The sequence below is a fragment of the Calidris pugnax genome, unplaced genomic scaffold (assembly GCF_001431845.1).
Source record: "Calidris pugnax isolate Ruff unplaced genomic scaffold, ASM143184v1 scaffold89, whole genome shotgun sequence".
Classification (NCBI taxonomy): Eukaryota; Metazoa; Chordata; class Aves; order Charadriiformes; family Scolopacidae; genus Calidris; species Calidris pugnax.
Window position 1 is genome coordinate 7,324,083 of NW_015090865.1, and position 13,042 is coordinate 7,337,124.

A 13,042-nucleotide genomic window follows, 5' to 3' on the forward strand; every position below is an offset into this window, starting at 1 on the left:
GCAATGATGAGCTGGAAAGTCAGAAGCCAGATGGATGCATCCTCTTAGCTAAAGATCAGTGAAGTGCAACCCCTGTGAGAGGCAACTTTCTCTGAAGGAGTAAGTGCAAAAGGCTAAAAGATTGGAAAATCCTGACTCCAAATCCCAGATTACCCAGATGCCACACTAGACAAATAGCTAGGAAAGAGCTCCTCTGTAGCTGTTTTGTGCCTGTAAATGGAGATGGTTGTGAGAATGTTCTTTTTACATAGCACTTTTCATGATCATCTGAACAAATCTGTGAGGGAGATACCTGCTCGGGAGGAAGTTCTGAGATGAGACATCAGCAGACACTGCTGCCAGAAGATGCCCCTCAGGAATGACTGACTTCACGGAGAAGTGAACTCCAGCAAGTAAATTTTAGTCAGCCTGTCTTCTGGTTTTTAGTCTTGGTTTAAAATAAACGCTATAGAGCTCTTGAAAATATGATTTTCCCAGAGGAATGAATCCTTTGACTTCTAATGTTAAAGATGGATTGAAAGAACCCTTGCCCTTTTATCCCCCTTAAAAACCTGAAGTATTTCAGAGTGGGTCTGGTTTTCCTATGCTGAAATGAAGCCTTAAAGCCCCTCCCTGATCTCTTCTGTGAAGCTACAGAGAAACGGGTATATGCATGCCAAGAAAATTGACTAGAAAGGTTTGACTAGATCTCAGATCAAATCAGCTTTAAAAAAGCAGATTATAGCTTAAAAATTCTCAGCCATGCACATCTGGTTAATGCACAGCCACCTCCTAGCAGAGCTCACCTTGAGAAGGTCAGCAGCAGTGACACTCCACCGCGGCTGCGCGGCCTCAGCGCGGCGGGGGCTCGGTCACCAGCCCCCCAGGCCAGAGGGTTTGGTTGGTGTCACCAGCACTTCTCACTCCTCACTCTGTGCTCTCCTGCGTGCCACCAGCATCTCCCCTCCTACTTGTTGCTTTGCCTCTCCTGTGAGAAACGGGAGCTTTGCTACTGCAAGGTTCTTTGGTGTTTCTGTTCATTTTCTGGGCGGGCATTTTGCCCTTAGGATTTTATTCAGTTGTCTTCCGTGGGATGGGTTGGATTTGTTTGGCTTCAAAATCTTTTTTAAAGATCTTTTTTGTTGGACATATGTATTTAACGAGATAAACTTTGAGTGCTTCTCCCTTTCTAAGTAAATAAAGAGTACTTAGGTACTTGTCATGGGTTACAGGATCTTCATAGCACAAGTAGGGTCCTTTTCTGTGCCCTTCGGTGCCTGGGTCAGGCTGGGATTTGCAGGAGCATGCCTGAGTCCCCATCTCCTCCTCCTCCTCTTCCTCCTCTCCATCGATTTACTCCATCCAGGACTTGGTCCATCTCTGGAGAGAGAATCTTTTACTTGTAAACGGAAGCTCTGGAGAAGTGGCTTTTAGGCACTTATTTTTGACTTCTGAGTATATTAATGACTGGGTCATGACAGTGGATGGAAAGTTTCCTACTGACTTGAGTGGACCTTGGCTCAAGTGCCTCATTTGTGGAACAGATGGGAAGAGCCTGGTTTCAGTGGCCGTGGGAGAGGCTGGAAGGGGATACGGCTCTTCTGGCAGCACCTTCTTCTCTATCCCCTGAATTCCCTGCAGAGATGTCTTCTTTCTAAACCCAAGTGGAGCTCTTGTAGGAAGTTGGCTAACAGCATTTTTTCCTTTTTATTTTTCAAATCCTTTTCTGCTTGCTAAATATTTCCATATTTTACCTTAACATGTATTCAGTTCAGTGCATAACTTAAAATGTGCAGTATTCCTGAGCTGGGTATTTTGACTTCTTGTGTCTTTGTAACACTTATTAGCTGTGAAAAGACACTGCTTGTGTGCTGATTATTGGGTGAATTGTGAAGTCTGTGAAACCTTACGAAATAATTAGATATGCAGCAGTTCATATTAAACAGTGATCTGGTGTCCTTAAAGGTACTAGTGGTAAATTCAATAGCTTTTCTGATTTATTTAAAAAAACAAACAACCAAACAAACAACAAACTGCTATTTTGTAGCTAAGTTATAAGCTAAATACTGCAGTTCTGATCTCCTCAGCAAGATTTACAGAGAAGTGAAGGTTTGGTTTGTTTCTTAGTGTATTCGTTAGTGATTTCTACAAGAGAATTTGCTGGGAACGTGTAGGTGAGACGTGTTGTGGAGAGATCTCTCTCTGAGAGATTGTACAAATACATGGATGAACAACAATAATTAAAAAGCGCTGCTCTCGCTGAGTCCTGCAGAGCTCTGATACACTGAATTGCCAGCTTCCTTCAGGAAGGAATATAGGGCTGAGTTAATAACCCTCACAGCACACAATAATTTCCAGAACTGTTTTTTGTTTCCCTTCCACATGGTAGGATGCTACCCTGTGACAGAAATCCATGTGCCTGAAATAATTCCAGCTAATTGTATGGCAGCACATATAAATGATTGTGTTTGTTACAGCATTCTCACACTGGGCACTCGTTTGGTGCTGCCCACTCCAAATGTTAAGAAGCCCCATAGTGTGATACTGAGCACTGAATCTTAGGTGATCGACATGTGATATTTGAACATCTTCTCTTTTCTAAACTGGTTTGTCATCTCTAAATTGGCTCTCTCTCTCTTGGCACTATCATCTCTAGCCATGTCCTTGCCAGAAGCTCACCCGGTGTGAAGAGCAGCACGTTGTCTCTTCGGTTACTAAAGTGCAGAAGATCTCCCTTTCACCAGAATTTACCCAAAGCTCTCTCGGTCTTTCCCAGGGACCGTCTTCCCATCTGAGATCATGCAGGAGGGCTCACACTTGACTCCATAAGATTTTGGAACCTCCAGGACCGCCCTCGTCGAGCGGATGTTTGTGGGAGAGGAATGGTGTTAATGGTGTTAATCCCCAGCGCTGCCGCCTTCGGTGGGTGCTGCAGCCCATCCCCCTAGAGCATCGTCACGATACATCTCCACCAAGGCTGGTAGCTTCATCCTATTTTTTCTTTCTTTCTAAATCAGTTTATGGGCCAAGGGACTTGCTCTCTATTAAATAAATGGGCAGAGATGGGCTGGAATTAGGGAGGGGAGTCTCAGCAGCTGGCAAGAAAATGTTATTTAAATTGGTTATTTAGTAATGAAAAAATCAAATTTGAAATAATCGGATCCTCAGTTCTTTCATGTTGAAGGAGCAGTTTTCATTGGGGCTTGATGGACGTCTAACAACTTGTAACTATTTTCATGTGGGAGATTAATTGACTTTCCATTCTAATTCTTGTCTGTTGCTGTTAAATGTAAATTTTTCTCTTAGTTTAGATGGGCACACATCTGCTGAGAAAAAACCCACAAATTACCAAATAGGAATATATGTTTTGGGTAACCATGGTCAGCCTAAAGAAAGGTTCCTCCTCCCATCAGCATCCTTCCACGCTGCCCAGTTCCTCAGAGCTGAGTTTGATGAGCATGAGTCATTCTGGAAATTAGTCTTAATTCTGAAATCTAAACCACAATGTTTTTGTTGCCACAGTAGAGTCTGTTATTTTCAAACTCATTTATAAATTGAATAATTCCAAGAACTGCCTTTTCCACTCTCAAATCCAGCTGTGTTGTGTGTTCATGCAGAAGAGGGTTGGAGAGGTAGCGTTAAATAGTTATTTAGGGATGTTAATAACATGCTTAAAATGTTTCCATAAAGTGCTTTTGGATCATACGATGCCATCTGTGTTACAGTTGATTGTAGTTAATTATACGGGCATGAATTCCTTGGGAAAATGGATGGCATTGCTCAAACAGTTTGTGATCAAGATAATGGAATGACACAATATTAAACTGAGGGAATTAAGTCAGAAATGTATTCCTCGGTAATAATCCGCCCCAAATCAGTGGAATTATTCTGAGTTGCTCCAGTTTAACTGAGAACAAGGGTAGGTGAACTATTGTGATATTATTGCAATAACTCCATGGTTTTTTGTACCTTAAGTGTTGTGGAATATCTGAGAAAAAAGAAAAATTAGCTTCCTGCATAAAAGCCACTGTTTCTAATTAATTATTTCACTTTCTGAAACTTAGCCATAAGAGATGTAAAAGCTTAACAGGTGCTTTAAAATGTACATGTTGAGATTTAGCAGAATTATGCCTCCCAGTACTGAAATTCTATTAATCTCTTCTGTTTTACTATAAACCAGTAACTGTTCACACAATTGACACCCAGCTATGTTTTCCATTTAAAAACCCCAAGAAACTGTAAAACTTACGATGAATAATCAGTGGATGGAATTCAGACATGACTGTGTGTGATGCAAACAGGTAACTGCTCACCCCCCCGGTGTAGAGGAATCTGCACACTGCATACAGATGTTTGCTTGGGGGTTGTAAACGTGGTCGCCCATCAGGGAGTTAAAGCTGACTATGGTTAAGGATTAATCCTTGAGGAAAAATCCAGGTCAGTCAGGATTTGACATGTGTCTGTTAAAGCTGTTGTGGAATTGATCTAATCCCAAGCAAAACTTTGGCAAGACTTCCATCTGCAGAGACCCAGCACTGTGTGCTAGGGTGGGGGGGTGTTATTTTGAATTTAAATCAGATATTATTTCACCAAAGATAAGTTTCAGAACTTTTGTCATGCAGGGAAACACTGGTTGGGGTTTTTCCCTTATGGAAGCTGAGATTTGCTCTAAACCTGCTGACTGTTGAGAAAGGAGCACGTTAACTTCACACTAGGGGTAGGTCCCGAGGGGTTTGCTGGCACCTGGCAGTGTGTGGTGGTTCTCTTCGGAGTGGGAACCTGCAAGACAAGAAGCTCTTTCCCGGTGACCCAGGGCCCTGAACACAAGTCTCTGGTGTCCTGAGGGAGTGCCCCGTACCCGGGCTTTGCTTCTGCTGGTTTGGAGCAGAAGTTTTGTTCTGAACCTGCAAGTTCCTCAGTAAAAGCGTGGTGAGGACAGGCACGCTCCTTTGGGAGGCTGGGTTGTATTTTTAAAAAAAAAAAAAAAAAAGTGTTTTATCAAACTAGTCTCAGTTTAATGATTATCTAAAGAGCAGTGAGAAGAAGCCCTCACGGGCTGTGTCCAGGAAACACACCCCATAACTGTGTGTACGTGGCCATACGGGTCCTGGCCATGGTTTCCCACCTCGGTGCTCTCTGCCCTTGGTCCCTCCTTACTGGGTTTGTCCATGTCATTTCCAGAGGATTTTCCTCTCCTCACATCGCAGCCGAGTGAATAATGTACCGTTTGTGACAAATGTTTGTACACAAAAAAATCACCCCAAAACCAGCGTGTGAGGAGATGACATTGGCAGAGCCCCTTGGCTTAGCATGAAATACCTTTTCAGAGGAAAACTCATTTCTTGCATTCGGATCTATAGACTGTCCAAATCCTCAATGAAAAATTGAGATTGCTCAAGGAGAGCTTTCCCATATGAGGAACTGGGAGCTCAGCCATAGACAATATTACATTTTCTTTCTATTATAGTATATTGAGATACACCAGAGACTCAAAAGTTTTGTCTAAACTAATTAATTATAACAATTTGTCAAAAATGGAAAGCACCAGTGTTCACAAGGCTGTATCATACGTTGGAAATTTTCAGTATTTGTAAGAATAGTGTTTTGTTTAAAATATTGGTACTCTGGGTAGGGATTTATTAATTTATTTTTAAGTGCAGTGAAACATTGATTTCAGAAAGTACTGTCTAGAAAACACATTTTCCAATTAGCCTTGATGTCTGAATTGCAAGTCAGGAGGCAAAAAGAATGATGAGCCCTGCTACAGGCAGCTTATGATGCATTATTAATGCTATTTTCAATATCAAACATGCCAGGAATCATATGCATAATATATTCTCCCAGAATCAAAAATATGAAGACCTTTCTGTTCTTTTAAGATGATGTGTCTTATAGATGTCACCCTCTACGTAACTGATTGGGGGGGGGGGAAATAAAAGGTAAAAAGACAAAGGTAAGGTAAGTGGTTTTATAGGAAATGGGTCCCTGCCCGCTGCTGCCCAGCCCCACGGTGAGGTGGTGGCCCCAGAGCTGGTGGGGTGACTGCAGGGACTGGGCTTTGGCTTTTGAAATGCTGAGTTTTGGCCGCTCAGTGTCTGGGCTGAGCACAGGTTGGAGAGCTGCTGGAGCAGCCTGGGACCACCAGGGTTGTGTGTCCTCACCAGCATGACAAACCATCTCTGCTGCCTTCTCTCTCGGCACGGGGACGTTGGCTTGGAGATGTTTTTGTGGAAAATATTTCTCTTTTAAGACTGGCATTTGTCCACCGGTCCCCAGATGGCTTTTCTGTGCCCGGGCACAGCAGACACCACCGGCTCTGTGTTACAAGAGCGGCACTTTTATTCATACAAATAACTACTTTATAGTTCCCAACAATGGGGCTTGTCCCGGGGCACACACACACGTGGTGTCCCCCCAACGCTGCCTTACTCTGCCCAGCCCGAGTTCCCATTCCTGCCCCGGGGAATCCCAGCCCAGCACACACCAGAGGGACACTGCTCAGGGCACACACTGCAATACCAGCCTTGCTTGCTTGGAATGAGCTAATTTTAAATTTTATTTTTTAGTAGAGAAAAATCAGATTTAGGCAGATGGTTGGCATGAAACTTGTCAGTTCATACAATTAAAGCTTGGTAACATTTTAAACAAAAAATAAAAGCCTAAAAACTGAGGCTGTGAGGACCCAGTGCTAGAAATGGACCTCAGAGAGAGTTCCCATCCAGGGAACTGAGCTTGGGAGCCATTGGGTCCCCAGCTCCGCAGGGGTGACACCAGGGTGGTGGGCTCCTCTGCACGGTGCTCCTGAGGGCTCTCTGAGACACCACCAGCATCGCGTGGAGAAATGGTTGATCTTCAGCCACGGGGAGTCCCAGGGACACCCGGGGACCATGTGTGCAGGGTGTCCAGCTGCTCTGCACCATTGCCACCCGCTCTCTCCCAGAAAATCAGCTGCTGGGCTTGCCCTCCTCCCCCACGCCTCTGGTACCGTGCCTGCCTTTTGGTGTATGTGTGTCAGTTCCTTAGGTTTATTTCCTGTGAGAAAACAAACAACAGTTCTTGTAGCCCTTGTCTGTCAGAAACAATCCTTCTGATTTAAATTATTTTCACAAATCCCTGTATTGTTCAAATTAAAGAAAACAAACAAACAACAGTTCTTGTAGCCCTTGTCTGTCAGAAACAATCCTTCTGATTTAAATTATTTTCACAAATCCCTGTATTGTTCAAATTATTCAAATGTAAGCCATTAAAAGCTTGTATTATGCTGCTTCTCATTTCCTCGGGTAGTGAAACAACGCGACTCACCTGCTGCATCTGTCATTAGAACACAGTGTTTAAGAAAATAACTGTTGTACGCACAAATGCTTCGCTTGTCACAGTAGGTAGGATTTGGTGCCTGTGGCTACAGACTGCCCCATATTTTTTTGTCTGTAAAGAAAGAGGGTTTTTAAGGCCTCCATAGTAGAACAGTCACTGATGTAGGGCATCATCTTACACAAAAAAGCAAGAATCTTAAATGCTGAGAACATCTACTCCTGATTTTAGGTTTTTCAGACAGTATCTGTAAAATTGTATTTATTTCTATTTCTTTGAACAACCAAACACATGTTTTTATAGAAACTTCAAGACTACCAAGTCAAGCACCAGACTGAGAAACAACAGAATTAGGGCTGTTCGTGCTGCCTTGCTTTGGTCAGCTAACACCAGGAATTTTATTTCTTTCCCCCCACTTTTTATCTCAGTCTCAGCCTCTCCGCTGTTACCCTGACCCAGGGTGGGTTTGTAGGGGCTGCTCATGGTACTCCATTTCCCCAGCTCTCAGCAGCTTTGCCCGGGGAAGCCAAACCCCCTCCGTGTCCCCTGGATGCTCTCAGCCCTCGCAGCGTCACGGCCCATCGCTCCCTCCCTCTGCTTCCTCCCTAATGGATGCGGGTTTTTCCTCTTGGAGTTCAAGTCAGGCAGTTCTATTATTGGTGGTATTTTGTATTGATATTTGACTATTATTATTTATTGTTCTTTTATTATTACAGCTGCCCTGTACTGTTAAGCCTCGTTACTCGTGCTCGGACAGGGAAAAGTGCTGCTCTGTTGGGGTTTTGAGGATGAGTCAGGATGAATAAACCAATGCATTGAAGGTCATCGTCCCAAAAGATCGTTATCCACATTAATAAGGTCAGTATTAACAAGGTTAGAAATATTTTTCTAAATTTGAGGGTTTTGTGTATTTTTTATAGTATAAATTAATCAGATCTTTGAAACAAGGGTTTAGTTCAGACTGGAATTTAAAAATGAACCCAAATAAGTTTTTGAACTGGGAAGTACATATAATCTGTGCAGGATGTAGTTTTATCTAAGCAAGTCAAAGTTTGCCAGCATAACATTTTCTTATTAGACTTTACATTCTGTGCATTCCCATGTTGTTGTAACATTCCTGATCCGTTCTGCTGTTTGCTCCAAAGCAAGGAAACCCCGTTGTCCTCATCCTGGGGTCAGAAGTTGCCCCAAGTCATCTCTGAGAACTCTGTTGAAAGCCAGAGCCGTCACAGCACTGGATTTCACTCCTCTCTGCTACCGTCTGTAGGACCCTCCAGTTCTGGGAATGTGGGTTTGATCCCTCTCCCTGCTGATGGGGTTTCCCCATTTGGGGTTCCATGCGCGTGTCTCTCTTGTGGCAGCCTGTTCACTGGTCCCTGACGTTTCATTCAGGGTTGTGCTCCCATTGATTTTTTTCATAGACAGTTTTAAAATGAACTTTGATAGTGGGGTCAGCTTTGTCTAGAGAAACAGAGGCAACTCCTTCTTTGTGTGTGTTGCTGTTTCATTTAATTAGGCATGAACTGGGTTTTCACAGCCATAGTCTATACCCACAGTTTGAAAAATTGCACAGGGTAGTTCTCAAGGAGCTTGTGTGGGGATTTATTGATTATAAAGAACCTTAGAGTTTCATTGATAATTCAACGTTCTAAATTTGGCACAGCCTCTGCAGACTTTATTGCCGCTCACCCATTCCAGAGTGCTGCTGTTTATTTTTGGACAAAGTATTGGAGAATGTTGAAATAAAAATAGACAAATGCATGTAGCTTTTAGTACTGTACTTAATATTATATGTTTTGTTGACAAATCTGAAGTTATCACTATAAATTGTGTATGTTGTATAGTTTATGAATGTGCTGGGGTTAGTGGGTAGGCTTCAAATGCAAACTATATTCATATATTAATACTGTGAAGTTGGGTCCACTATTGCCCAGTTCTCCACCGTTTAACAGAATGAATTTGCTTGTCTCGGTTTCATTTGTTTAAATTTGACTGAAAACCTCTCAGTGTGACTAAAACTCCTGCTTTGTTACCAGCCTTAGATAAAGCTATAGAGATCTTAATGGCTGTTTTGATGATTCACTGCACAGTCCTGTATAGAAAATTCCTCTTGCCTTTGGGTAATCTCTGTTTGCTTCTCTACTTTTTTTGTTACTTTTACTATTTTCATCATGAATATCTGAAAACTATTTATAGGAAACCAAACATTGCTTTTCTTAAGACTCTCTTGTGCTCTTGAAAGATGTAAAAAAATATATTACTGCCCCTGGCACTGTGCGTAGCTGTTACTTAACCCAGGGAAGAGCCCCTTTAGCGGGCTGAGGTGCTCCCTAGAAACGTCTGGTGTCTGACTGCTCTTGGTGGGTGAGGCATCGCCCGCCTCTGGCGTCTGACGGGGTGTCTGTGATTTCCCTCCTTCCAGGCACGTAGGAAAATGTAGTGGGACGGCGGGAAGGAGGAGAAGCCCGAGCGAGCACTGGGACGAGGCCCTGGGGCAGCGCTCCCCTCGCTGCCGCGCGGCCTCACCATGTCCAAGAAGGGCAGCAGCAGCCGAGCCAGGGGGGAGAGGCCGGACGCCTTGGCCGCCCTGCAGGCTGCCAACGAAGAGCTCAGGGCCAAGCTCACCGACATCCAGATAGAGCTCCAGCAGGAAAAGAGTAAGGTGTGCATCTCTTCCTTTCCTTCCACAATTAATTAAAACAAAGTCTGTTGTTTCTGAACGCTAACCGCTCTCTGCCCCACTCGGAGCTAACTCCTGCACCACTGCCACAATACATCACAGCGCAGGCGCCTGGAGCCTTCCCTGGGAAACAAGAGGCAACCCCTTTATTGCAGATTTTTAAACTGTTCTCCATGTGTTTATAACATGCGTAGGGTACAAAAGGAGCCTGAAAGCGAGGGCGCGTTGGCGGCGCGGCCGCGGGTGGGAACGGTGAGGGGGGGGCAGGACCCAGCGTATTCCCAACAGCCAGAGAGGGATGAAGTTGAAAAATCGCAGAGCTAAATCCCAGCAAAAGATCTGGAAAGACAAACATCTGCCCAAAGCAGATGGCACACTCGGAGTGGTGGGCTGAAAGCTGTCCCTGGCCTTTGTTTCTTTCGCTACAGCTTTCCCCAGTAAATATTTACCTATTTATGAGGTTGGCTACATTGAGGGTTTTGAATGCAATTTCGTGTTATTCAGAAATTCTCTTTGCTGATTCTTCTCTTTCACATTCACACTAATTTCAATTGGATCATTTGGATTTTATGCTCAAAATCCCTCAAACTGGCTGCTTACAGTTCCCAGCTGTAGGTTAGGGGCCTCAGCCCTGCCTCCTGCTCTGGCTGCCAAAGTTTCAGAAGCCACGGTTCCACCCTGAGCCTTTGGGAGCGCGGCGGCTGATGCAGCTGGAGCCTCAGCTTTCAGAGCCTTCAGCCCACGTCTCAGTGAGGGCATGAAAAATTGATTAGCTTTTCCCTAATCCCCCAAATTAGTTTCTACTGATAGTGCTCTGGAACCAAAAAACCCCCAAAGTTTAATAGTGACATGCATTACATGCAGGAACAGGATGATATTCTGTGTTTTTCCATTAATTTGCATCATTATTAGGCATTGTAGACTATTAATCCAATTTTTAAGGAAGCTTCTAAGGGGGAGTGTGTATATATATATAAAAATAGAACATGTGTTTATCCTTTTGCTGTGAAGCAGCATTTGCAGTTTTAAGACTGAGGACCCTGTTTTCCTTCTCCCTGTCCTCCCCAGCCACTTCTCATCGTGGCTTTTTTTGAGTGTATGCTATGGTTTTAAATTGAAGTGTCATTTGACCCTTCTGTGGTCAGATATATTTAGTTATCTGTAATGCATAATTCATTGCTTAAAAAGCATCTGATAAAATGCAATTGTGTGGGGCTTCGCAGTGGCTTCACAGAGCTGCTCGTGTCCTGCAGTTGGGATCTGTGTGCTGGAGCAATGGTCAGCCTCTGATTTCTCACCTCTTCTTTTGGGGACGTGGTGTGAGAGCTCTGCAGGTGCCCAGCTGAAAAGCCAAGTAAGGCTCAGACGCACTCCACAAGTCACTGGCTGGTTCCTACATGTGCATTTTCTTAACCATTAGGCTGTTTCTAGTCCCGATTGCACACCCCTCAGCCTGTTTCTGACGTGCACCTCCTGGACTGTTTGGTTATGGATGGTCGGTTCACCTGGGTGGTGTGCTTCTTGCATAGATTTGTGGTACTTATTTATATTGTGTTAATTCATGCTTTTTAGGGCACTGAATTGGGCAAATCAGAGAGTCCACAAGATTGTAAGAGATTATTATTTAATTATAAAAATAGAATTTGATGCTAAATTCAGCATTGGTGCTTGGACTTTCATCCTCAATACCAATAATTTGCAAAATTTTCATGATACATTTTGGTTTTTCTTTTTCTAAATGTGCAGATATTTCTGCTTATGATAGTTTCCAGTATAAGAAAGGTCTTTTGTACAAATTTTTCGGGCTTCTTGTTTATTATTTTATTATTTTCCTTGTAGGTCAGCAAGTTGGAAAGAGAGAAAAATCAGGAAGTTAAGCAGATCAAAGAGCACGAACAGCATAAAAGTACAGTGGTGGTAACAGAGCTCAAAGTCAAACTTCATGAGGAGAAAATGAAGGAGCTCCAAGCTGTTCGAGAAGCACTTTTGAGACAGCACGAAGCTGAACTACTTAGAGTAATAAAAATTAAAGATAATGAAATCCAGAGACTGCAGACCCTTCTCAATGCTGTACGGGATGGGGCTCCTGACAAGGTGAAAACGGTGCTGCTCACGGAGGCGAAGGAGGAGGCCAAGAAAGGGTTTGAGGTTGAGAAAATAAAAATGCAGCAAGAAATTTCAGAGCTGAAGGGGGCAAAGAAACAAGTGGAAGAGGCTTTGACTATGGTCATCCAAGCTGATAAAATCAAAGCAGCAGAGATCAGGAGTGTGTACCACCTGCATCAAGAGGAAATCAACAGAATTAAGAGGGAGTGTGAGAGAGAAATTCGTAGACTGGTACGTGTCGCTGTCTGCATCTATGTTCTTACTAACACTTATGTTATTGATAGTAAGTGAGTGAAAGTTCAGTGCTGGACTGGGATGAAGGGATAAAGAGGGGCTTTCAGACTTCTGGAGCTTGCTTCAAATCTGCTTTACCTTTACCAGAAGAGATGGCAAAATGTTTTTTACAAATTAATAGGATGTTTTGTAAGGAACTTTTTTATCTGTGTCCGTGCCTAGTAATACTGTTCACATTTCAGATGTTGGAAAGAGGCCTTGGTTACTAACTGGGTAGGGAATTCTATGAAACGGTTATGTTTCTCATCCCTTGCCTGTTTCCCTGGCATTTGTTCCTTGTTGATCCACCTTGGTCCCTCCCTTCCCCTGCTTTTGCTAGTCCCTGTAAACATCCCATAATGAGCTTTACACGATCCCCAAATGCTCGCTCTTCTGCATCCCATGGTGAGTCCCACACCTTGTAGGCAATGACCCCTTCCTTCTGTGAGGGAATGAGAAAGGAGTTCCTCTCCATGGTGGCTTTCCCCAGGGCAGGCACTGCTGCTGCTCCTCTGGTGGCCAGGACCAGTGGCTCAGCAGGTCCCTGGCCTCAGGAGGTCCCTGGGCTTTCTCACCCACCATCACTCACCTGGTCCTCACTGGGTCTTTGTGATGGGCCTTCCATCACCTACTGGAACCATCTGAGTCTCAGCTGCAGCAGCCAGAGTCTCAAAGGCAATAGCTTATGGCTTC

General features: G+C 43.8%; 1 protein-coding gene across 22 annotated transcripts in view; it reads left to right on the forward strand.

Moving 5' to 3' along the window:
* JAKMIP3 (Janus kinase and microtubule interacting protein 3) overlaps nt 1-13,042 on the forward strand; it is a 62,315-nt gene that overhangs the window by 11,954 nt on the left and 37,319 nt on the right. For 20 of the 22 annotated variants that reach the window (XM_014945356.1, XM_014945369.1, XM_014945370.1 and 17 more), the window contains 3 exons: nt 8,007-8,148; nt 9,713-9,952; nt 11,810-12,307. In XM_014945356.1, coding sequence (XP_014800842.1) covers nt 9,818-9,952; nt 11,810-12,307 — 633 coding nt within the window. In that variant the 5' untranslated portion in view covers nt 8,007-8,148; nt 9,713-9,817. Of the gene's footprint in view, nt 1-2,755; nt 2,960-8,006; nt 8,149-9,712; nt 9,953-11,809; nt 12,308-13,042 lie in introns of all 22 variants that reach the window. The other 2 variants (XM_014945358.1, XM_014945360.1) reach the window with 1 other exon arrangement.